This window comes from Dreissena polymorpha, chromosome 3 (genome assembly GCF_020536995.1).
Source record: "Dreissena polymorpha isolate Duluth1 chromosome 3, UMN_Dpol_1.0, whole genome shotgun sequence".
NCBI lineage: Eukaryota > Metazoa > Mollusca > Bivalvia > Myida > Dreissenidae > Dreissena > Dreissena polymorpha.
In genome coordinates this window covers 141,486,872-141,513,850 of record NC_068357.1, presented here as the reverse complement: position 1 = coordinate 141,513,850, position 26,979 = coordinate 141,486,872, and the positions used below count along the sequence as shown (strand labels likewise).

Sequence of the window (26,979 nt, the reverse complement as noted above, 5' to 3'; positions counted from 1 at the left end):
TAGCCTTTGCTTGAAAAACATGGCTGCCAAGGGGCGGGGCATTTTTCCTTATATGGCTATATTAAAATCTTGTTAACACTCTAGAGGCCACATTTATTGTCCAATCTTCATAAAACTTGGTCAGAACATTCATCCCAATGATATCTTGGACGAGTTTGAAAATGATGCCGGTTGGTTGAAAAACATGGCTGCTAGGGGGCAGGGCATTTTTACAATATGACTATAGTAAAACCTTGTTAACATTCTAGTTATGTTATAAAGTGCTGCTTTAATGTATTCTTACAATGAAGACAATGTTAAGTTCACAGGCAGCAGTATCATAAATTTATGATACTGCTGCTTGTGGTTAAGTTAATATCCTTCCTATTTCGCATATTAAACTTGCAATAATCTATAGATTCTTAAAATTAAATAACACCATTAATTCATAACCTCTTTAAAATTATTTATTTAATTCAGTTGCCCAATCTTCATGAACTTTGGTCAGAACATTATTTTCCTGTGTAGTAAAGTTTGGTTTTATTATGTCATTATTATGTACCATTAACTGTTTTATTTAATTTTTCATAACACAGAATTTTTAGCTTGGCTGTTTTGTCATAGCCAGCTCGTCGTCCGCCGCCCGCCATAGGCGTCGTGCTAAAACCTTAACATTTGCCATAACTTTTTAAATATTGAAGTTAGCACCTTGATATTTGGCATGCATGTGTATCTCATGGAGCTGCACATTTTTGAGTGGTAAAATTTCAAGGTGAACATCATCCTTCAAGGTCTAGGGTAAAAAAAACAAAGTCAAGGGAAGTAGTAAGATTTAAATGGACATAGATATCTGACCTGCCCACGTATATATTTTTGTTAAATAAATCAAAACGGCGCAGTAGGCGGCATTGTGTTTCTGACAAACACATTGTGGTAAAAGGTCAACATCAAGGTCATCCGTCAAGGTCTACGGTAAAAAATACACATTTAAGGGAAGTAATAAGCTTTAAAGGGAGATAATTATTCAATATTGAACATAGCCACTTTATATATTTGGCATGCATGTGTATCTCATGGAGCTGCACATTTTGAGTGGTGAATCTACAGTGACGGTAGTGGCTTTTAATTATTTGCTTCTAAAAATAGAGATTTGTTAGAGACAATTATTTTCAAGGGAAGTAATTTATATAATTATAAATCTCATATTATATATTTCCTTACCAAGAATGATAGTTCTTTTCACAGTTACTGTACAGATTTATTATTTTGATTATTTATAACTCAAATGATTGATTTGTCAAAGTTTTTTTTTAAATGATATAATTATCTTTTTTTTTCTTTCCTGTACTAATTTGTGAATGGTAGGGTTCATTACATACCTGTGGACTTATGTCCATAGATACATGATGACCTCTGGCTATGATCTCTTTGATAAACCACAGGAATTGGTTGTCAGTGATGTCTGACTTGGTCATTTTTTACTGTCTACAGACCCCGTCCCCCCCCCCCCCCCCACCCCGGTTGGATTGGACAAAATCCAAGGGAAGTAATAAGCTTTAAAGGGAGATGATTTCTATACCTGCCAAATGATAAATATAAATTTTATTTCAAAGTGGCGCAGTAGGGGGCATTGTGTTTCTGACGGACACATCTCTTGTTGGGTCACTAGGTCACATGTCGAGGTCATTGTGACCTCTAAAAAAAAAAAAAACAATTCTGACAAGCTTTCGCAGCCAAGCGTGGCACCCGTTATGCGGTGCTCTTGTCATAATTAACATAACTGTTTTAGTCATTATTGATTATGGTAAGCCTATCAACTAAGAGATATCTGAAGGAAAGACAACATATACACAAAAGACCCTTTTTACAATAGGCCAAAATTGATAAGAGCGCAAAGTCACGTGACTCGCAGAACTCCAGAACGAGGCTGAACGTGTATAAATTTCCAATAGTCCCGCGCAACGCTGCATCTTATTTTAACATTTCACTCTTTTGAACATTCGGAGATGTAACGACTGAGAAAAGTCAGAATAAGTGATTAATATGTACTTGACATTATAAGTGTCAATACATTTAATTAATTGTCTTGATTAAAGTACTTGTTTTTCTTCATTTTTTCACACATTTGACACGCTTTGTTAGAGCTTTAATATCGCGCTGTTTGAATAAAGATCTATCTTGTTTATTGATACATCTGTTGTTTAATAGCCCATGTGTTCCGCATAAACCTATTATCTCGTTATGATCAGATATGGTGCCGACAAATACTAAATAAAGGCATGGTGTCATAAACCACCCGTGGTAGATGCCTGGTCATTGAACATCATGTATGGTACCCCGGCCAATGTATTCTTGTGGTAGAAGTAGTACGTAGTCATTTCTAAAACGTATGTAACGTCAAATACTCAAACTAAATACTGTACAGATATTAGCCAGTTTAATCATAATTATACAGAGAATGCTGGACATTCGTCCTAGCCTAGTTTTCACACAGGCGGTCATTCGTTCCTATGTTTTTTGCACGGAACATATAGTGACATCTAGAGTCCCTGGTTTAATGACAACCTTAACATTCGTGCCTTCGTTATTTTGATAATGCGAATAATGGTTTCTATATAATTTTTACAGCCCGGACATTCGTTCCTCCGTTATTTGGACAGCCTGGAGATTCGTTCCTTAAAAATTGCTATCCTGGTCAATTATAATTATAATCACATTTTATCAAAATAATATGACACTCTGAGCATTTTATCTGGTAATTTAATATGTCGTTATTAAAATAGTAAAAAAAATTATCATGTTTTGTGTTATACTTTATATTTTGGTAATATTTTATCATGATCATGAGAATGAAAACGTTTAAAATATTCGAATATATCGACTTACACTGAGATCTCTAATTTGCCAAACCTTGCAGAAATCTGGACGTTAAAATTATGTAGGAGTATATATATCCGGTCTGTCAAAATAATGTTGGAACAATTGTCTGGGATGTCTAAATAGCGTGGGAATGAATGTCCGGGTAGTTAAAACAATGTATGAACGTATATCCGCCTTGTCAAAATTAGCGTAGGAATGATTTTCCTTGTGAAAGAATTTTCGGATACATAATCAAGTGCTTAATACTTATAAATACATTTGAAATGTTTATTAAATTTTATGCTATTACAAGCACGAAACCTATTTAGCGGGTTACCCGGTACCGCTAAAATAAAACTCCGTCATTACATAGTTTTATAAAGAGTGTTCGTTAGTGTATAGAAGAACACAATTAAAAGAAGCATTTTAATTGACCGGGGTTAAAGAGTGTTTCCGAAAATTAAAGACACACACACACAAGAGAGATTTTTGACATGAAGTGACATATATTTATCACTCATAATCACATTTAAAGAGAAATCAAGGTGCATGCGTAGACAGTTCAGTTTGCTCCACACTCGTTTTTACACTTGTATAAAAGAATTCTTCAATATTGTCTTTCACTGTAAAAGAACATTAGTTAAAGTTAAACGAAAAATGACATAACTTGTAAAAAGTTCATGTGCTTTGTATTTCTTATTGCTTTTTCTTATGATTGAGTCAACACACATTTTACACGTTCGATCGTTCGTGAAAAATATTACAGACCAACAAACATACCTTTGAGAATTTAAGTTATAAAATAACGTTTTGTATTAAACAACTTTTGTATGGATTTGTTTTGTGCAATTATCAATGTTTATTCTTCAGATCACATTTGCTCTGAGGATAATGGGTATATTGAATTTGAATAAAGATAAAATAAAATGTATATACACGTATGCACTGGTGTTGCTATGGCTTGCAAAGATGACGTAGGTGTGAGAATGTTTATTTTATAACACCTCATCAATTTATTGACTAACCAACACATCCATGTATGCATATGTTTGCCGTAATTGTAACCAGTGTCAGTGCGTGTGAAAATCCCGAATGTAATTAATTAAAATCAACTGTTTTTAATCATCGATATGCTCCGCCAAATATCTATACACGATCAGCCCCTGAAATTCGACGCGTCACTTGATATCTAACTAGAAATGGCGCGGCAGAGGCCGACGCGTATCCCCACGCCGAATGTTTGACCTAGGTGTGCCCCAGGGTTGGTAATGGGGCCATGCATAGCTGAGATTGACCGTATTGTCATAAGAGAAGTTCATCATCAATTAGAAGTGAATTGGTGTAGAAATGAAGAAGTTATAGTAAAAGGCAATTTTGGGTGGGTGTGACATATGTGGGCAGGGCGCCCCAGGGTTGGTAATTGTGCCATGCATAGTTGAGATTGACCGTATTGTCATAAGAGAAGTTCAGTATCAATTTGAAGTGAATCGGTGTAGAAATGAAGAAATTATAGTAAAAGGCAATTTTGGGCGGGTGTGGTCTATGTGGGCGGGGCCCCAGGGTTGGTAATGGGGCCATGCATAGTTGAGATTGACCGTATTGTCATAAGAGAGGTTCAGTATCAATTTGAAGTGAATCGGTGTAGAAATGAAGAAATTATAGTAAAAGGCAATTTTGGGTGGGTGTGGTCTATGTGGGCGGGGCGCCCCAGGGTTGGTAATGGGGCCATGCATAGTTGAGATTGACTGTATTGTCATAAGAGAAGTTCAATATCAATTTGAAGTGAATCGGTGTAGAAATGAAGAAATTATAGTAAAGGCAATTTTGGGTGGGTGTGGTCTATGTGGGCGGGGCCCCAGGGTTGGTTATGGGGCCATGCATAGTTGAGATTGACCCTAATGTCATAAGAGAAGTTCAGAATCAATTTGAAGTGAATCCGTGTAGAAATGAAAAAATTATAGTAAATGGAATTTTTTGGTGGGTGTGGCCTATGTGGGCGGGCACCCCAGGGTTGGGATTGGGGCCATGCATAGTTGAGATTGACCCTAATGTCATAACAAAAGTTCAGTATCAATTTGAAGTGAATCCGTGTAGAAATGAAAAAATTATAGCAAATGGAAATTTTGGTGGGTGTGGCCTATGTGGGCGGGGCGCCCCAGGGTTGGGAATGGGGCCATGCATGGTTGAGATTGACCGTATTGTCATAAGAGAGGTCCAGTATCAATTTGAAGTGAATCGGTGTAGAAATAAAGAAGTAAATGTAAAATAACCTAAAAAAATGAGTGATAATTTCTGACGCGGCCCCACCCCAACCGCTATAACTTTTGACCTAGGGGTCAGATCAAAATTCCAAATAGTGCAGGGTCGCACATATGCTCATAGCTACCATGTGTGTAAGTTTCAAGGTTCTAGTGCTTTTAGTGTAGGAGGAGATAGTGGCCAGGACGGACAGACAGACAGACGGACGGACGGACGGCGGAGATAACCACAATATCCCCACCTTTTTTTCAAAAAGCGTGGGGATAAAAATAGCAACAGCGGTAGTATTGTGAAACTGGTCTATTTTGCAGTATCTATCTCCCTTGTTTAACCTGCTGAGTCATGTTTCCCAATCTATTTTTACTTCTGCCGTAGAATTTGTTAGACCCCAGCGTTTCAAAACACTTAAAGGGTAAATAATTTAAAAAAAATGCATATTTTTCTAGTATAATGACATTTTTGGCTAAGTTGTTATTTTTTGTGTAAATCTGTACTTATTGTTTCGTCACATTTGTTATCAGTTTGTAGCAAATTAATCTATAATGGGAACAATTACTGATAAGCCATCTTTGAGAAATTCCCTGCAGATATTTATGGCAAGCGAAATGCACATTAATTCCTTAAACCACGGTTTAACAGTTAACTATATAGTTAAGATACTTTGAACCCGGGTTCAAAGTGCCGTTTGCACATTAAATTCTTAAACCCGAGTTCAAGAGTTTGAACCGCAGTTCAAAGTGTGTCTAAAAATAGATACAAATCTGTTATCTGAGACAACCAATTAGCGGAGCTTAAACCACAATTTGCTATATATAGAAGGTAAATGCCGCGATTTCATTGGTCCTCTCTTAACTATAGGGTTAAGAGACTTTAAACTGCGGTTCAAAGTCTTAAACTGCGGTTAAGAGGCGAGGAATGCACATTAATTATTTAACAGTTAATTATATAGTTAAGAAATTTTGAACCCGAGTTCAAAGTGCCGTTTGCACATTAATTCCTTAAACCCGAGTTCAAGAGTGTAAACTGCGGTTCAAAGTCTTAAACTGGGGTTAACAAGCGCGGAATGTACATTTATTATCTAACTGTTGAATATATACAGTAATAATACTAGTTGTTAATTCATGTTGTCGTTTTATTACCAAATTTATGGATGTAATCTCAATTTCTTAACCCGGAAGTGGATAGTTCCGATTTATTTACGGAACCACATACATTGATAAATATGAAAAAACACTAGTTTAATGATATAAATACTTTATTAATCAAAATCATATGTTCAACCTCTCCTATACCACTTTACCATTGTAACGATTTGGAAAACAGACCGGACTAAAACATCCGTATTAATAATAATAATAACAACAAATAAAAGCTTTATTTTCAAAACGTTACACAAAAAGGAAAAATGGAAAAATGACATGACAACATTTTTTTATGACAATTTAACTTTACTAATACAAGAATAATGGTTATGCATTAATTAAAAATAATTTAACAAAGCGGGATGCTAAGAGTTCTTTATCGACGCACTCCCACTCAATGAGGTCTATTAATGTATAAAGTTTCAAACTGATGCTATTAATACTTTTTAACGAGACAAACGACGGACAAGTGATCCCTATAAGAAAACATTGGGTAGAAAACAATATTAATGCACAGTATTCGATACAAAAGCATTTGTTCTTTAACAGAAAATACAAATGTACTATGATTTTAACATAATTATACTATGTACAACAACCTCAAGGTAGACATAATGTAATACAAATTTGTAGTTAATTAAATAAATAAACTATAAAATGAATCATAAACATAATTGTCTCGCGTTCTGAGAAAACTGGACATAATGCTGGTGCGTAAATTGTCATCCCAGATTAGCCTGTTCAGTCTGCACAGGCTAATAAGGGACGACAATTTGCTCTTTTATGGAATGTTTCGTTTTAATGATGTCTCTTCTTAGCGAAAATCCAGATAGGGCGGAAAGTGTCACTTTACGCATAAGCATTAATGCCCATTTTTCTCAGAACACGACACAATTATGCATGTTCAAAACCATTTCTAGCTACATTTTCCCACATTCTCTTTCACTATTGCTTTAACTTATATTTTAATGGGACCGTTTCATCAAAGATCGTACGACAATCTTAATTTATAACTTAAATTAAATAACAAAAAATATACAAGCTGTTGATAAATAGCTCCGCAAGATATAAGCCATCGGTAAGAAAATGATGAAATAAATGATTTTACTTGAAATAAGCAAAAATATGCTTCGGTCTGTCAAAAAAATGTTTCTTTGAAATTCGTATCGTATTCTAAATTTGTCGTACGATGTTTGATGAAACGGGCCCATAAGAATATAAGTTAAAGCAAGAATTTGACAGTATTTGAGTGATCTCAGCTATATCATACTCTTGGACACACTCAAATACTGTTTACAGAAAATACTATATTTGTAACATAATTATACTATGTACAACAACCTCAAGGTAGACATAAGTGTAATACAAATTTGTAGTCAATGAAATTAACAAACTATAAAATGAATCATTAACATAATTGTGTCGCGTTCTGAGAAAACTGGTCATAATGCTGGTGCGTAAATTGTTATCCCAGATTAGCCTGTGCAGTGTGTAAACTAGGAATAAATCGGCCTTTTTTGTGGAGATAAATAACGAAATACACTTTTGTACAAAGTCTACATCTTAACGTGTCTTTTTCGATCGTAATGACCTACCATTTATTGACCTTTTTGCCATTCAATAAAGCATATATTAAATTAAGAGTACGCTTTATGGAATGGCAAAAAGGTCAATAAATAATAATGCCGGTGTCACGGTCCTGAACAAGGGGTTTCCGCGCCTATATATGAAAAAAACTGCATATTTTACAAATTGAACTGTCTTTGCATGTATTTGTATATTGAAATCTGTTTACTAGTGATAATGAGTGACAACAATCTAGCATTTACTGATACATGTACCATAAATCTATACTTTTAATTTATTTTACGCAAGTATTTTATATCCCTATTGTGATCAAACGTGATTGCTTGTTTTCATGATATTTCGAACACTGCAGTAACGTACGATCTTTAAACGTAATAGCAGAGGTTACATTTGCCAGTACCCGTTAAATACGTTATTATTATGTTAAAACTGGCTAGTATATATACTATAATACTATGTAGTTCATGCTCATCCATTTCGGACAAATGTCTATTTGTATGCCCCCGAAAGTGGGCCTATAGTGATTGCACTGTCCGTCTGTCTTTCCGTTACACTTTGCGTTTAGGTTTCGAAAAATGTGAAAAAACGAGCATATGCCATCCTATGGTGGCAAGCATTGTTTAAACATGTTAAAATATTTTATTAATGCAACTGTTAAGTTATTGGCTTTAAACTTTGGCTTAAATGTCTGCTCAATATGCCAAGAGATGACATGAAGGCATCATAAATTGTGTTTAATGACCTGCCACATGTGGTTTAATTTTACTCAGGGACCTACACAAGTATAGGCCCCTGGAAAGGCCTGGATTTAAGAAACTCTGTTTTAGTCTGGACAGTATCCTATCATATCGAGATAATCGGTTTGTGATGAACGAAGTGGCAATTAAACACTGGGTTAAAAAGGCTTAAACAAAGAGTGTCAAAATTCGTGTGAACAATTAAAAAAAAACAATTACATTTATCAAGAGGATATATTTAATCTGTAACAAGGTAAGTTTTTACAGACATATAAAGGTTCAAATCAGTTAATACTATATGTTGATTGCATAAAATCAATCTTTGTGTTGTTTGTTTTCGTCCTTATTTGTGTTCGTTCATTGAATTGAATTTATTCTGAAAGAATTTCCATTTCTGAATATTTTTTTGTTCTTAAAAATGGTCGCGAAGATGTGCCAAATAGAGATTGTTATGGTAACCGTATCACGATGCGGTTCATCAAATGCAAACATTAGCGAAATGGCCGCTGTCTTGACGGCCAAAACTTGCGCATGTGAAAACCTGACGTCATTATCGGAATCCCCAAAACCTCCTATGATATTAATAAGTAAAAACATCATTTTGAATGAAAAAAATCAAATTATAGCGAATAATCAATTTCTCTGAAAACACAATTTTCACTATCAAATATAACAAGGTATTCAACTCAAAATGACCCGAATATAGGGTGCATCGCTTTGAACAGCTATTACTTCATCAAGTGTGCAGCGATTTCCATGAACTCGGTCTTATTAAACGCAGAAATAAGCGATCCTGTAATGGCTGAATCAGTGTACCATGACATTCGCGCTGTAAACAAATAACATTTGTTGGAAATTTATAACAGCTGGCATGTTTCAATAAGAAAGACATTTGTCTTTCGAGGTTTAATGATTTAATTACTGAATGCATTATGCATACGTTGCAATGAGACTCGAAGTCACTAGGCTTAGCTATCCGTTATACAGTCAAGTTACCATTACCGGATCAGTAGCGTAATAAAGTTGTTCTGATGAAAAGCAATAAATGTTTTGAAACTTCTTTTACACCAGTTTGATTAAATATTACTTTGCTTACTGATTCAGCACATAGTTTTATTTTTAATCGCAGGCAAAATGTATTTGTGATACCTTTTTTTCGCCGCAGAATTCATGCATTAACGGATCAGTTGTAGCCATAACGGATCACGTGATCGAAACCACTCCGGGGGCATCTAACATGCTATTTGAATTGTCGACACATGAACTGTGTTGTTTACAATGACCAAGTTACATTGCCAGTTATAAATAATATTCATTATTTTTTGTATTGTTTTCTATATGTGACCTTGTATATACACGTTTCGCATGGTGTTCTTGTGTGAATTATCTGTTGAAAAACCTAAATAGATCGAAAAGATGGGCATCTTATAAACCATGTTAATTGTTTTAATCATATCTAATCATCGGTATTGAACATGGAACATAAATAAAACATTACGAGTGAGATCATTTATTGAAAGAATCAACAAGATGTGCATATATTTTAATATATTATATTATCAATACGCATATTATCACGCTTGATCTGTTATTGCCCTAATTCTTCATTTCATTTAAGGTGTTGCAAAATCTTAAACACGAATCAAAACTGAAACGGACTTTTGCAGGGAGAAAGACTACTAAATGGCCTTTAAATTAATGCGTAAACTCTTTACTTTTCAACAGAGTTTTAGAATGTGGCCGCGAATAATGTTAAACCTCTTTTTGGAAACGAGACGGAAGTAAACAAAGTCGTATATACATGTCGCCAAAACATACCAAAATGTTTAACAACGAATAGCTCCATTTACGACTCAATCAATGCATTTAAAAAAAAACGGCCTTGAAGATGCTGTGTGCAAAATATCATCTAAAAATGTCAACTATTTATCGCGATACGCATGGTCTTCAACATCAAAGTGATGCGCTATGGGTAATGATCCGGTAATGGTAACTTGACTGTACAGTCAGTCAACCAGTTTAGAATAACCTGGCAAAAAACGTTAATTCACAAGTCCAGTCTACAATAATTTATTTCGGGATTTAGTGTCAATGTGAGATGATGTAAAAATAAAGGGTAAAATTTATTTTGTATGATAACAGGTTAGGCCAGACGGCATATGCATTTTTTTGTCAAAAATAGCCAATTAAAGTTCACCTTTTCGGAAAATTATTTAAAATCATTCAACTTACAGAATTAGTATTTCAAAACATTATCATGGCATTTGTTTTCAATCAGCATTTTTTGTATTTGAAAATAATAAAGCCTTCTATTTCCATATGCGCATTTCAAAACATAACGCATTCAATCAGTTCTGGTTAACTTTTTGCTGCATTTATCCCCCCCCCCCCCCCCCCCTGTAAGCATAATACAAAAGCTTTCTTACTAAAACTTTGTTACTTTATTCCTTTACCTAATGTATACCTTAGACACTTATCATTTTGTTTTTATTTGGGCATTATGGAAAATTAAATACAAATTAATCGGAACTGCTGATTTTCCAGAGCTTATTGACAAACTGTACACTAATCCGAATCGACTGTATTTCGGCTAGGGGTATTTCTATCAGATTTATACCATAAAAGGATCACAAAGAAAATATATTAATATAACCTTATCTGCTGCAATAACCTCACACTTTTGACGAAGTCTGCGTTGTCTGCAAAACCACTTTGAAGTTTTCTTTCTATATCTTGGAATGCTGTTTCAAACGTATGTAATAATTCACTAACTTCATCCGCCGCCATCTTGATAGAAATGCGCCAGGAACAAAACAATATCACATGACGAAATTGGTTAATAATTAATGTGTAGAGACAACCAAACACCTAAAAGTCTTAACCTATTTTTCAAAGTCTTAAACTGCGGTTCAAAGTCTTAAACTGGGGTTAAGACGCGCGGAATGCACATTAATTATTTAACAGTTAACTATAGAGTTAAGAGACTTTGAACTCGGGTTCAAAGTGCCGTTTTCACATTAAATCCTTAAACCCGAGTTCAAGAGTTTGAACCGCAGTTCAAAGTGTGTCTAAAAATAGATACAAATCTCTTATCTACATAATTCAGAGACAACCAATCAGCGGAGCTTAAACCGCAATTAGCTATATATAGAAGGTAAATGCCGCGATTTCATTGGTCCTCTTTTAACTATAGAGTTAAGAGACTTTGAACTGCAGTTCAAACTCTTGAACTCGGGTTAAAGGATTTAATGTGCAAACGGCACTTTGAACCCGGGTTCAAAGTATCTTAACTATATAGTTAACTGTTAAACCGTGGTTTAAGGAATTAATGTGCATTTCGCTTGCCATAGATATTGATCATTGCAATGTGTAACTTTTTACCACTCAGCTTTGTTAGCCAGGTAGTGTCTGATACAGTTAGAAAACCAGCATGAGGTGCCCTGAACAAATTGATAATGACCACAGACTGACAGAATCATGATTCCTAGGTACTTAATTACCCTCTCACTGTGCTCTATGCCAGATTTAATATCAGTGGTCAGTAATACAAGCTAGTTGAAGTGTTTGATATATTTTATTTTACAGAAGGAGTATTAAATGCATGTTTTTAACAATTAACAAAAAATATGTAATTTAAATGGGAACTTCATATCAAAACGAGATTCCATAATAATTCCCTTTATATAATCATATTTAAGATATGTTAACACATATCAAACGGATACTCTATGAAAACAAGAAAGAAATAATTTCAATTATAAGTTTCTGGATATAGAAATCAGAATGAGAATAACATTCAAAGTCAAGATTTACCTTTCTTATTTGCAGAGTTCATTTATCAAGATTTAATCATTTTTAGGCTTTTTGCATAAAAACGATGTCAGAAAATTGAAAATAAAATGGTAATGAATGATACACATTACACAATATTAATGAAATGAAATATAAAATCGATACATTTTCATATTTCTAAATTGTTTAGTGTAAAACAGCGTACTGTTGAATAATATGTTTATAAATTATATTAAAGTAAACGGCAATACCTTTAGGTAATTGAATTACTACTAATCAGCGGTGTCATCCTGACCGGAAATAAGCGTTTGTCGAATAAATATTTCAGCATTACATAAGTGCTCACAAAGTAACATAACCTGTAACCATCCGGCAATACCACACCTGCATACGACAGTTGAGTTCGAAAATGGTTTGGATAATTTCGATTTCAGACACTCCGATACCGATTTTTTCGATTTGATTCATCTTCAAACCTAGTTTTATCATATATTCACTCTTCTGCCTCAAAATAAACATTTCTGTTCAAAAGTGTCGCATACCTAGATATCTTGGGCATTTGTCAAATTGTGTATTTGTTTGATATATTTTGGTTGGTTCAACAGTGTTTTAAAAACTGTTGAAAATGTGTAAAATTAACATTTGTAAGGAATATTTTGCAAGAAACTGCCAAATGTCTTTCAAACTATGTCAATATTTCTATAAAACACATAAGAAAGAATAGCAAGTAAGGACTCAATTTTAATATAAAAAATCTTCTGACTTGAAGATTGTGTTGAATACACAACAATATAAAATTAAATAAAAAATCATAAGAACATCTGGAATCAGTGGAGTGATAGTACTCTCACTATTATACTTATATCCAAATCCGCTACAAGCATGTCTACCATTTAGCCGTGACAGCAACACCTGTTACCTGTAGGACAAAGCTCATTCTCTAATAAACGTAACAAATTCCCAACAGAAACAGAACTACTTTTCTGGCTGGCGACTTGAGTAGTTGCACTTGTGTTACCTCTTAGTCTTGCTAAATCAACGTTATGTTTGCATCCGTGAAGCACAGTTTACACTTTGCTTTATCAGGAGGGCTACCATCCCGAAACCCAAAATACTACCACACTTTTGATTTTAGCTTCTTAGGTGCATCTGATATTTTCAATTTGTCGGCCTCAACTTGTTTAGCCATTTTGACGCTTTGTCCGAAAGTAGACCGTAACGCGCTTATTGATTGGATGACTAAAGTAATAAGCAGCCAATCGCGCGCGTCGTAATTACAGGTAAAGATAAAACCTACAACTTCCCGTATTAAATAGTCAGAATACAGCGAGTTTTACGTATCTATGTAGATATATGTGTATATGTTAAAGAATCGAATCGAATTTAGTCGGTTTGGTATCCTAATCGAATCGACGCATTTCGAACCGATTTTCGATGCATCGAATCGTTGCAACTCTAGTGAATATAATAATTTTACAGCCTATTTTAAAGTCAAATGCATGCAATAACACTCCACCATATTCCTACGTATGACTTCATCGATATACATTGCTGCAACGATTTTGACAGTGCAGGAATTTCAAATATGTTGGATTATTCTCACAACAAACAACATATAATGGACTAAACACAAGGTAAATACAAATATATCAATATATTAGATCTTGGAGAACATTATCTTGCTTAATGCAGTGCACTGTATTGACAAAATGCGAACAACAAAAATAATGTGCACCGATATTCGGATCAGGATTGAATTCGGATGATATTTACATGTAATATGTGAAATGTACATTACAATATGTAGAAAAGTGAAAACATGTGAACAGTCTAGAAGACACATTATCTTCATGAAATTTTGACATATCTTGGAAGAGTTCAAAAATGGTTCAGATCTGTTAAAAAAACATGGCCGCCAGGGGGCCATTTGTTGTTCATTCTTCATGAAATTTGATTAGAACATTATTGTGTTTCATTGATATCTTGGGCTGCAAAGAACAGGTCATTTCTTTTATCTCAGGTGAGCGACTTTGGGACTTTCAGGCCCTCTTGTTTCTGTAATCTTATTATTGTGACTATAGGCTTGTTCAACAAACATGTAAATAGGAAACAACAATGTCTAGATGTGTCCTAAGTGGTAACATTGTAGAATTTTGGTTCTCTACTAAGTTTCTGCAAATCATGACTTTGCTGAAATGGGATGTAGCCTCTTTAAGGCAAATACAACTAGAGAACCTGACCACTCTTATAATGTTCTTTATACCAGGCTGGTTAGTTTAGTTGCTAGAACACTGGACTATACAAACACAGATTGGGGGTTTGTTTCCAGACTAGGTCACATATTTTGTGTTGTGATCTATCATAAAATAATTTTTAACCGTAATTACTCTATGTTTTCAGACACTTAAAAATAATTTAAAAAATTGTGTCCGAAACTTTAGATACAAAAAATATTCAAAAATTACAGGTGTCCCAAAATTTAGACACAAAAATTAAGGTGTTTGAAAATTATAATTATTTTGAAATAAATGCAATAAATGGATGAACAATAATTTTCTTGTGATTAACTCTTCATCTTTTTCTGCTTAGAAACTTCACAGCTTTGCTAACTTGCCTAAAATGATAAAGAATGAAAAAGTAAAAACAGAAAAAATTCTGCTTCCTTAATAGGACGACACTGTTTCAAATGATGTTGAGTCCATGATTTTCTAACAGTGTACATAGCTATTTACCCAATTACGCAAATATAATGGTCCATTGCCTCCAGGCATGCACCTGCCAGGTTTTATTACCTTAATCCAGTTGTAAAAATCCATGATCTTAATGTCACGAGATAAGCGAAAACAGGGCTGAAGTCTGTAGAATAGCACGGTAAAATAAAAAAATATAGAGGATATTTGTTGGATTCGGTGGATTATCGATTTTAATTCACGAGTGATCATATAAAATAATAATTTCACGAGTGGCGCAGCCACGAGTGAAAATATATATTTTATATGGTCACGAGTGAATTAAAATCGATAATCCACCGAACCCAACAAATTTTCTTTTTATTTTATGCTTTATTTCACAGTTTATATACATTGTTAAAGAGTTTAACTAAAGAATTTCGTTGGGAAAATGACGTCATTTCGTCAAAAAAATGACGTCATTTAACATAAACAGTGAAAATTATTGATAATTTTCACTGATAATTTTCATTGTTTGAAACAGTGAAATTATCAGTTTTAATTCACTGATATTTCTCTATAAACCACCGGAAAGCATAAAATAAAGTGTTATTAATTATGGACCAAAAACCCATATGTCCAAAAATTAAAGAGTCAAGAAAACTATTTTTGCTAAAAAAAGGTGTCAGAAAACTTGAGTGTCAGAAAACTAAGTAATTGCGGTAGCTATTGTTCCGGTACCTCTGATTTAAGACAGGCAGTTTCTGCTGTGAAACAGCTGTGATTTTGACAGAAATAATGTTTGAAAGGGCAAACAAATGCTTACAAAAACATGCTTTGCATCATAACTGATTCCAGTACTGATTCAGAATTTTGTCCCACAAATAAGACTTTGTAATAAACACTTATTCAGTATTAGGAACCAACTGATGGTAACATTTTTATGCCCTCTTTCAAAGAAAAGGGGATATATAGTTTTCGCACTGTCTGTCTGTAAGTCTGTCACACTTTTCGTGTCTGCTCTCTATTTCAAATACTTGTCATCCGATCTTTACCAAACTTGGTCAGAAGTTGTATCTAGACAATATCTAGGTCAAGTTCGAATATGGGTCATGCCGGGTTAAAAACTAGGTCACGGGGTCACTTAGTGCATTTCAAGGATTTAGCATGGTCAAATGCTCATAACTTCTATCAAAGGGTTTATAGAGGGCATTTGTCATCCTATGGTGACAGCTCTTGTTAGAATTCTTCATGTGTTTAATTTAAACATGTAATACATGTCACTATAGGACTTGGCCGAGCAGATCCGTCCACTGGTTGTTGACACCATTCCTTATCTGAACAAGGCCATTACCTCTGGGAAAACCGTGCTGGTGGAAGGAGCCCAGTCTAATGTGCTGGATATTGACTTTGGTAAGTGATTGCACTATCAATGTTCTGGTGTGCTAGATAGTTAATATGTGTACTTCTTTTTGGCATTGTCTTTGAAAGTTAAAACAATAAATTTGCTTCAGATAACTAATAGTTTTATTCTCAGTTTTGTATCAAGGAGGGATTTAACAATACAATCTTATATAATATTTGTATAATAAAAAGTTAACAGTAATGAATTGCAATAAAAATGTATGGAATTCCACTTTTCATCTCCTCATATTAAATGACTTAACAATAATCAAGTGCAAAGATCCTACATTTCATCCTTGTAAGAATTAGAAAATATGGCATTTGTTATAACCCCTGTCATGAAGTAAGCTTGAACTCCCATGGACATCTCTCGGTAGATACATACTTGACTTAAGGCATTCGCCTACACTTTTCAACATTTGAACTTTCAGTCATATTTGCTTATGATATGAAATTGAGCTTGTGCGATTTTTTTCACAGGCTTGTATCCGTACGTGACCTCGTCCAACTGCAGTATAGGAGGCGTGTGTACAGGACTGGGGATCCCCCCACACGTGATCGGGGATGTGTTTGGAGTGGTCAAGGCCTACACCACCCGAGTGGGGTCCGGGGGCTTCCCTACAGAACTCTTCTGTGTCAGTGTCGTATAGAGAATATTTGTTTATTTTGGTGTTTGTTCAAATTTGACTTGGCTCAAATTTGAGTGGCTTAGCAGTAGATGAAAATATACATTTTCTATAACCACTATTGAAATAATGTTTTGATCACTTGCTGTCAACACATGTTCTTTTAATCCCCCGCCAAAGGGGAAGGGATATAGAATTGGCGTTGTTTATTACACTGCAACGCCGATATATCGCGGTTGGTGGGGTCCAAAGATTGCGAGCGCGATATATCCGGCGCGCGATATATCTCGAGAAATGTCTAACTTAATTGTATTGTGGTTAATCTCAAATTTCCCCAATGTTTTCATTTTATATACGGCGCTGCTAAATATTTGTATAGTAATAATTGCAAACCAATTCTACAATAAACATTTTCATAACTACATACATATCTGTATTTATCATTAAAACCTAAATGTAAATAATTTTTTATTTTCATGTACGATCGCTCGCGAATCAGCTAAAAATAAGAATTCTTGCCGTAAAAAACGTATAAAATATAATTGTGCATAGATTCGAATTTACCCTTATAAATAGTCCTAATGAAGGAACTGAAACAGCATTAATGGTTTTGATACAGCATGTTTGAATTATATTTTATTAATGGGAAATTCAATGCCACACAATTCGCGATAAACCGCGGTACTTTAGTTGAAATTTACAACGACACTTTTAATGGAAATTAAATTATCTCAATGTTGTACCCACTACGAAATTTTTATTTACAAAATAAATACACACACGCCAATTTTCGCGCGCTTTTTATCAGTACAAAGAAATTCATGACCTGTAACAAAATATAACGATTTATATACCAGTAAACTGCCATTATTACCTTTGCAATGACACTAATTGGTTATTTCTTAAGTGTTAAAAACAACTCCAGCCGTGTGTATACAACACTGTCACTAAACAATTGTTTTTCACGATTCACTGCGTGCCAAGTAAGCCGCGAAATATAGGGTGTTAATACTAGCTAGAACCGGTATTTTGCTTCAGTTAGCAAATTCTCAGATTTAAACATGTCATTTAGTGATCATGCTTGTCGGATTTTTGGGAGCCATAGCCAAAGCGTGATATATTGGACAGCGCGATATACCGGTCCGCGATATGTCGGCGTTGCAGTGTAGTCTGTCTCTCTGTCACAAACTTTTCCCCACCCCGCCCCCCCCCCATTCATGCATTTTTTTTGCATTTTTGGAAGATAATGTAATTAATGACCACGCCCCCACACTATACACCCCTCTCCACTCCACCCCTTCATCCTTTGTGATTGAAATTGAGATAGGTCCCTACACCTTTAAAAAGAAAAATAGATGAGCGGTCTGCACCCGCAAGGCGGTGCTCTTGTTAAATAATATTTATTGCCCTTTGTTGATTTTGTATTATTTAACTTTTCATGTCTATATCTCAGAGACTATACAAGATTCCAACTGGAAACATTATGGGTACACATTATGGGTATACCTATACACATGTCAATGAGGAGAATTGCAATGCATAAAAACAATAACCCTTGTACTTAGTTCAGCTACTGTCAATTAACCCAATTTATTTAGTGGGGATATAAATTGAATGCATGTGCTTGTTATTTTATTCTTTAGTCTAATAAATAAACAAAATATGGGAAACAAGCTGAAATCAATGTTATAATTGAGTATGGTGGGACAAAAGGTCGAATGTAATCAAAGATTTTCTTTACCTTTCTGTAAAAACTTTTCCCCAAAATGCCAAAATCAATGTAATTTTCAACCCGAAAGAGATCAAAGTGGCCCATCTGGAAAAAGTCCTGGGAAAAACATTTTGTGCGAACATCTACAATCTGGTCATATTGTGTTTTGAGTGTTAAATAATGCATGTACACATCTTTCTGTTGGCTTCTTTAGGTCTTGTGACTCTGTTAAATAATGCACCTTTTCTGGTGCTGTATCATGGTCATGGATTCTTTCATGATATTCTTTCGCGTATTTCAGGAGAAGGGAGAGCTGCTAAGTAGCCGAGGCCACGAGTTTGGTGTAACAACTGGTCGCAAAAGGCGCGTAGGCTGGCTGGATATGGTCATGCTGCGATACTCGGCCATGATTAATGGATTCACTGCGTATGTAATTGTTACAAAGTCATACTTTTACCCCCAACAAATCCAGACAAACATCATTTTGCAAACAACTTGTCAGCTGGCTGGGCCTGGTCTTGCATTATTATTCCGCAATGATAGACTGTGTGTGTAGTAAAAAATATATATATAAAGCAATGTTTGAAATATTCACTCAAACGCAAACACTTTGATTGTAATGACTGCAAGGTTTGTTTAAAATGATCAACCTTATAAAAAACTCTGGGTTGTTTGCAAAACATTTTGAATGTTTGAACAGCACAATACGTTCTATTTGTTTTTAGCTTTTCACTTGGTTCTACTACATGAATTTGAAATCTTTATTTTTGTTTTTTAAGCTCACCTGTTGAATGCACAGGGTGAGCTTTTTGGACCGCCTTTTGTCTGATATGGTCTGTTGTGCAGACACATTTTATTCAAATCATGTCTACTCTAAAACTGGTTAGCATTTTTTAACAAAATATTTCAGAAAAATCCTTGGGTTAGCCCCTGGGGTCAAAATTGGCCCGTCATCAGGCGTCACATGTTTTATGTTGAGGAAAAACTCTGAAACAACAAGAGGCAAGAGTTGTAAAATGCCCTGGCATCAACAATTGCCCTGCCTGAAGGTGGTGTTTAAATGATATATTTAATTATTCATGCATAGCCTAATTAAAAAACAATACGTCTGAAACCATAAAGCACAGAGCTTTTAAAATTGGTATGTGACATCAGATTGTGGTCCTTTACACATTTTTTATCTATCGTTCCCCTAGGTCAAAAACAAGCCATTTGGGATTTTTTATGCTCCCAGATCGAATGATCGGGAGTATATTGTTTTTGGCCTGTCAGTCTTTCTTTCTGTCTGTCATTCCTTCATTCTGTCATTCTGTCCCAAAACTTTAACCTTACAGTAAAGTTTTACAATAATCTTTGAAATATTGAACATAGCAACTTGATAATTGGCATGCATGTGTATCTCATGGAGCTACACATTTTTGAGTGGTGAAAGGTCAAGGTCATCCTTCAAGGTCAAAGGTCAACAACAAAAAAAGTGGCGCATTAGGGGGCATTGTGTTTCTGACAAACACATCTCTTGTTTATTGCTGCGCTGGTTATTGTTTTGAGATTTTATTTTAGTTGATGTAACTAAGGCATATCCCATTTATCTAAAAAGAAATTGTATGAAATATAATTTTCTCCACGCGAACAATACAAATTTTCTGTGTGTATTTAAAAAAAATGAAATTGGTTTTAGCAGTGATCATATGGGTTGAAACTTGAAGCTTAATATGGTAACAATATGATGTTCAATGTATCTGAAAACTAAACTGAAATCGGTACACTGTAATTAAACAGTTTACCAAAAATAACCAACTGGCAAAACCTCATTTCCTAGAGCGATCTAGGGCTGTCTTGGCCCCCTTGTTTATAAAAGCATTTTAAGGTTCCCAGGCCTAAATACGTTGTTACTCTTTAAACTTGAACAGCTGGAATTTTAATTGCTTTCCTTCAGAAGGGATACGTCATTTTAAAAATCTAAAAGTACACTCTATTTACCATTGCAGTGTAGCGATCACCAAGTTGGACATCCTGGATGTGTTTGAGGAGATCAAGATTGGTGTGGCCTACAGTATCGAGGGGGAGAAGGTCACAGACAGCTTCCCAGGTAGGGTTACTGTGAATCCTAGTTGGGCTTGCAGAGCTGTTTGTCACAAACTTCTTAACCCTTTATTACTCAGAAAGGCATTTCAGCCCATTTGCAATGCCTTAAAAAACTTAATTAAATAAAAGATTTTTAAGCCCCCGGTAGGGTGGCATATAGCAGTTGAACTGTCAGTCAGTCAGTCAGTCTGTCCGTCCGTCCGAAAAAAACTTATTATATATTGGCCATAACTTTTTCACTATTGAAGATAGCAACTTGATATTTGGCATGCATGTGTATCTCATGGAGCTGAACATTTTGAGTGGTGAAAGGTGAAGGTCAAGGTCATCCTTCAAGGTCAAATGTCAAATATATGGCGTCTGTCCGTCCAAAAACTTTAACATTGGCCATAACTTTTTCAATATTTAAGATAGCAACTTGATATTTGGCATGCATGTGCATCTCACGGAGCTGCACATTTGAGTGGTGTAAGGCCAAGGTCATCCTTCATGGTCAAATGTCTAATATATGGCGTCTGTCCATCCGTCCGAAAAAAACTTTATCATTTGCCATAACTTTTTCTCTATTGAAGATAGCAACTTGATATTTGGCATGCATATGTATCTCATGGAGCTGAACATTTTGAGTGGTGAAAGGTGAAGGTCATCCTTGAAGGTCAAATGTCAAATATATGGCGTCTGTCCGTCCGAAAACTTTAACATTGGCCATAACTTTTTTAGCATTGAAGATAGCAATTTGATATTTGGCATGCATGTGTATCTCATGCAGCTGCACATTTTGAGTGGTGGAAGTTCAAGGTCAAGGTCATCCTCAAGGTCAAAGGTCAATAAAAAAATCAAAGCGGCATTCTCATGAAGCTGCACATTTTGAGTGGTTCAAGGTAATCCTTCAAGGTCAGAGGTCATAATATTTTTTGTTAAATCAAAGGGGCGCAATAGGGGGCATTGTGTTTCTGACGATCACATCTGTTGTTCTTTATCGTTTACAGTTTAAAAGGGTTCATTTCCAATCCTAATGTAATAATGAGCAGCAAACAGCATAAAACCTGAACAGACTGAAAGTTATTTCCAGGCTGTTTTTTCTTATGCCAGCTAAATATATACTTTGTTTCTGAGGGATTTAGTGCAATGGTTTCATTAAGGTTTAAAGTAGATGGTTATTTTTAAAAGCAGGACTTGAATTAAAGTATATTTTTATGCCCCCCCTTCGAAGAAGAGGGGGTATATTGCTTTGCTCATGTCGGTCGGTCTGTCGGTCGGTCCACCAGATGGTTGTAAGACGATAACTCAAGAACGCTTGGGCCTAGGATCATGAAACTTCATAGGTACATTGATCATGACTCGCAGATGACCCCTATTGATTTTGAGGTCACAAGGTCAAAGGTCAAGGTCACGATGACCCGAAATAGTAAAATGGTTTTTGAATGATAACTCAAGAACGCATACGCCTAGGATCATGAAACTTCATGGGTAGATTGATCATGACTCGCAGATGACCCCTATTGATTTTGAGGTCACTAGGTCAAAGGTCAAGGTGACCCGAAAAAGTAAAATGGTTTCCGGATGATAACTCAAGAATGCATATGCCTAGGATCATGAAACTTCACAGGTAGATTGATCATGACTCGCAGATGACTCCTATTGATTTTGAGGTCACAAGGTCAAAGGTCAAGGTCACGTTGACCCGAAATAGTAAAATGGTTTCCGGATGATAACTCAAGAATGCATACGCCTAGGATCATGAAACTTCATGGGTAGATTGATCATGACTCGCAGATGACCCCTTTTGATTTTCAGGTCACTAGGTCAAAGGTCAAGGTCACAGTGACAAAAAACGTATTCACACAATGGCTGCCACTACAACGGACAGCCCATATGGGGGGCATGCATGTTTTACAAACAGCCCTTGTTTGCTTAAGCTTTGATTTACCCTGTAACTGCTTCCTGCATTCTATCGAAATCCCAGCCTTAAGTGATACCTTAAAGGGACCTTTTAACATTTTGGTAAATATACAATATTGAAAAAAAAAATTTGGTAGACATTTGCAAATTTTCGTTGTAATTATGATCTTTGTGAGGAAGCAGTAATACTGACAATTTACCATGCTCTAAAATATCCATTATATGCATCTTTTGAAGATTTAAAAACCTAAAAAAAACGTTTGAATAATTTGGAGAGTTCTGTTGTCGTTATATTTTGTGACACTATGAGGATTGCATGTATAAAGTATAAAATACATCAGTCATTATATGAGCCCGGATGGCTGAGTGGTCTAAGCTTTAGACTTTTACTTCAGAGGTCAGTGGTTTGAGCCCAGTTGAGGGCTACTTTTTTCTTTCTTTAATTTTATTTTTATTATTTTTTACTGGAGCTTATTCATCAATATAAAGCAGTTAATGACAAACTTCAATACATGCCAAAAATGCCCAAAATCTGTGAAAAGGTCCCATTAACCTGTTTGAAAAATTCATTGAAAACTCCCAGGTTTTCTGTTTACATAAGGATTAAGATTTGGTGATTTAAGCAATATTTACATTGTATTACTAATTATGCCCCCCTTCGAAGAAGAGGGGGTATATTGTTTTGCACATGTTGGTCCGTCCGTCCACCAGATGGTTTCCGGATTATAACTCAAGAACGCTTAGGCCTAGGATCATGAAACTTCATAGGTACATTGATCATGACTGGCAGATGACCCCTATCGATTTTCACGTCACTAGGTCAAAAGTCAAGGTCACAGTGACTCGAAATAGTAAAATGGTTTCCAGATGCTAACTCAAGAATGCTTACGCCCAGGATCATGAAACTTGATAGGTACATTGATCATGACTGGAAAATGACCCCTATTGATTTTCAGGTCACTAGGTCAAAGGTCAAGGTCATGGTGACTCAAAACAGTAAAATGGTGTGGATGATAACTCAAGAATGCTTACGCCTAGGATCATGAAACTTCATAGGAACATTGATCATGACTGGCAGATGACCCCTATTGATTTTCAGGTCACTAGGTCAAAGGTCAAGGTCACAGTGGTTTGACAGGTAAAATGGTTTCCTGATGATAACTCAAGAATTATTAGGCCTATAATCATGAAACTTCATAGGTACATTGATCATGACTGGCAGATGACCCCTATTGATTTTCAGGTGACTAGGTTTAATGTCGAGGTCACAGTGACAAAAAAACGTATTTACACAAAGGCTGCGACTACAACTGACAGCCCATATGGGGGCATGCATGTTTAACAAACAGCCCTTGTTTAAATCCAGTTAATTAGGTAAACAAACATGAAACGGCTATTGTCCATTTGAAGTTGTTGTTTATTTTAGACTGTGCTTAGGAAGATGTCATATCATTTACACAAGATTTTGCTCAATAACCATCTGTTAAGAAAAAGCAACACAACTTTGCATTATTGTAAAGTATACCTAATTTAAAGGCAAACTGGTGTGGTATTTACCTATGAAAATATTAGTTAAAAGATTAAGCATGAGATTGTGATTGTCAACTTGCTCAAATTAAATCGTGGGGACAGTGGTCTAGTGGTAAGATGCTGGGCTGGGGATCGAAAGGTCCCTGGTTCGAATCCCGCCCAGACACCGGATTTTTCTGAGCAAAAAATTAATCCCACGCTTGCTCCTCTCCACCCAGGTGTATAAATGGGTACCTGTGAGGGAAATAAGCCAATGTGCCGTGGCTGCCTGGTGCGCCATATGTTAACGGACGACTTAAATCCCAGTGATCAGGGGGTTGATTGTGAAGTCGGCTGAAGAGTGTATATCGAAGCAGACTATAAACCGCACCTTTAACCTTTAAATTAGCGTGATTATTACTAGCCTGACTGCAAATATATGCATCATGGCTTTTTAATGCCTCAATGGCATTTATGCATTAAAGACATTCAGCATTTACATAGGTACATCTGTGCATCACAAACGCCGTGTTTTAAACTCCTTAACCATTGGGTGGATCTTACTCAAGCATTTACAGTTGAATGACCTTAGTGAGTTTATGTTTGTAAAGAAAGAAATTTGGCTGAGACTATATTTAGCAGAATTATTGCCCTGTGTTTATCCACTATTGAATATACGGTCCTCAAAAGCTTGTGTTTTAACTATTCAAAGTGCTTGCTCACACTTTCAAGGTGGAATGACCTTAATAAGAAGATGATTGTACAGAGAGGAATGTTGGCTGCAAAAACATCAGCACAATTGTAACACTTAGGCAGTAGTATTAGGCTGTTTTTCCACTTTAGAGTCAATCTTGCTCAAACATTTGAATGTTAGTAATGTACAGATGATTGTATAGAAAGGCATGGCGACTGCTCACCAGTTTGGGGCTTAATTATGTCCACTGTAGAATAATAGATTTTTCTTAAACAGTAGTTGTGTGTACATCAGTGTCCCTAACACATTTTTAGTCACAAATCTTAAATACAGCTATTTGGCTAGAGGTTACACAAACACTGCTATAAAAGGATTGGGACCCATGAAGACAAGTAATTATGGTATATATGGCCATTAAAACATGGATTATAACAGCATTTAAGATGTAGGATTTAACAGCAAGAAACATTTCTTTTGGTGAACAGGTTTTATACTTGGAGACCTTTAAAAAAATTGTTGCGTAGGTGTCCTTTTTTGCGCTTTTACATCAACATTTTGTATTTTTTGTATCAAATAAAGAGAGTCAAGTGTTCATTTAAAGTATGATAGTAAATTTGTACAGATAAAATCTAGTCGAGGAGAATAATGAAATGAAAAATCATGCATCCCATGGGAGGCAAGTTAAATTAAAAGGGGTTCTGACTTAAAATGTCCGGTTAATCTGTGAAGTGAATGCTATTTTACTTGACAGCGACTGACGAGGTCCTGAAGAAGGTAGAGGTGGAGTACCTGACACTTCCTGGCTGGAAGACAAACACGGAGGACGTGCGCAAGTTTGCCGACCTGCCAGGGGAGGCTCAGGCCTATGTGCGCAAGATTGAGGAGCTCATGGGAGTACCGGGTAAGTTTTGAAATGTTTAGTGTCCTGTGTGGTGTGTTCAGGAAACCCTGAAAAATCGGCTAGGTGTGTGTCTTCAAAGTGTCACCTGGATCAGCCGGTGTAGTTTGCACCTGAACTTACATGATCTTCTGAGAGTACTTTGTAAATTTATGATTAGTACTAATTTTCTATCCCAAACTGTCACTGCAAAGGGAAGTTCATGCGAGCTTGACATTAATATTATATGAACAATAGGGCCATGACAACTCTTTAATGCTCAGCATAGTTCATGGACACCAATTATTGAAGTCTTGTAAATTTAGTTGTTCATGGCCTTCATATTGCCAAGATAAACATTCTGGCTACATTTAAACAAGATTTGGGCCATAAATGTGGCTTAAAGTGTGGTAACAAGGTTTAAGATCTGAGCTGATGACTAGTTTTCAGATGCACATGATAGTGTTTTTCCCAGGCCCTTTTTGCGTTGTGCTGTGCTACGCCGCCTTTCTTAAGCAACATTTTCAAAGGCCACGCGCCCTTATTGATAACATCTTAATTGCACCTTGACAAAATTTCTAAGCTGACCTAGTATGTGAGTATTGCCCCAAGGCAGTGAAGATTCGTGCGGTTGTGAATAAGTCATAACCCTGTGTCAATATCAATCGATTTTTTTCAGTGGCTTTGCTATACTAAGCACACTAATCAGTCTGTAATGTTTACTCTTCCACGATAACATCGTGGACAGTTACTTCAGAGACTTCTGATGAAAACCTAGATGTTATCCTCGTGGACATTGTGCATTTCATGCATAATTCAGTAATGTCATTTATTTTTACTTGTAATTAAATTTAAAAAATACAAACGAGTCGTATCTTTATTGTTATTGTCTTTAAGATAATTAATTTTTGAAACAATTACTGTAATGTATACTAATCAAACAAAATGTGAATCACATATTAAACGGACATATACGCTTCTACGTTACTATGTGCACTGTCGCTTACATCATTTTAACAAGATGGCGGACTGTACAAAAAATAACTTGTGACTCTCGGCAAAAATGGCAAATAATGATCGAATTAACAATGGAGATCATACATTTAGAAGGGATTAATGAAATGCCTGTGATAATGAACAATGCAAA

General features: G+C 35.5%; 1 protein-coding gene across 1 annotated transcript in view; it reads left to right on the top strand.

The window, feature by feature from the left end:
- Positions 1 to 26,979, top strand: part of LOC127871713 (adenylosuccinate synthetase-like) — a 48,651-nt gene that overhangs the window by 17,061 nt on the left and 4,611 nt on the right. The window contains exons 8-12 of the mRNA XM_052414856.1: positions 16,314 to 16,437; positions 16,909 to 17,063; positions 19,067 to 19,191; positions 20,754 to 20,854; positions 25,707 to 25,856. Coding sequence (XP_052270816.1) covers positions 16,314 to 16,437; positions 16,909 to 17,063; positions 19,067 to 19,191; positions 20,754 to 20,854; positions 25,707 to 25,856 — 655 coding nt within the window. The remainder of the gene's footprint in view (positions 1 to 16,313; positions 16,438 to 16,908; positions 17,064 to 19,066; positions 19,192 to 20,753; positions 20,855 to 25,706; positions 25,857 to 26,979) is intronic.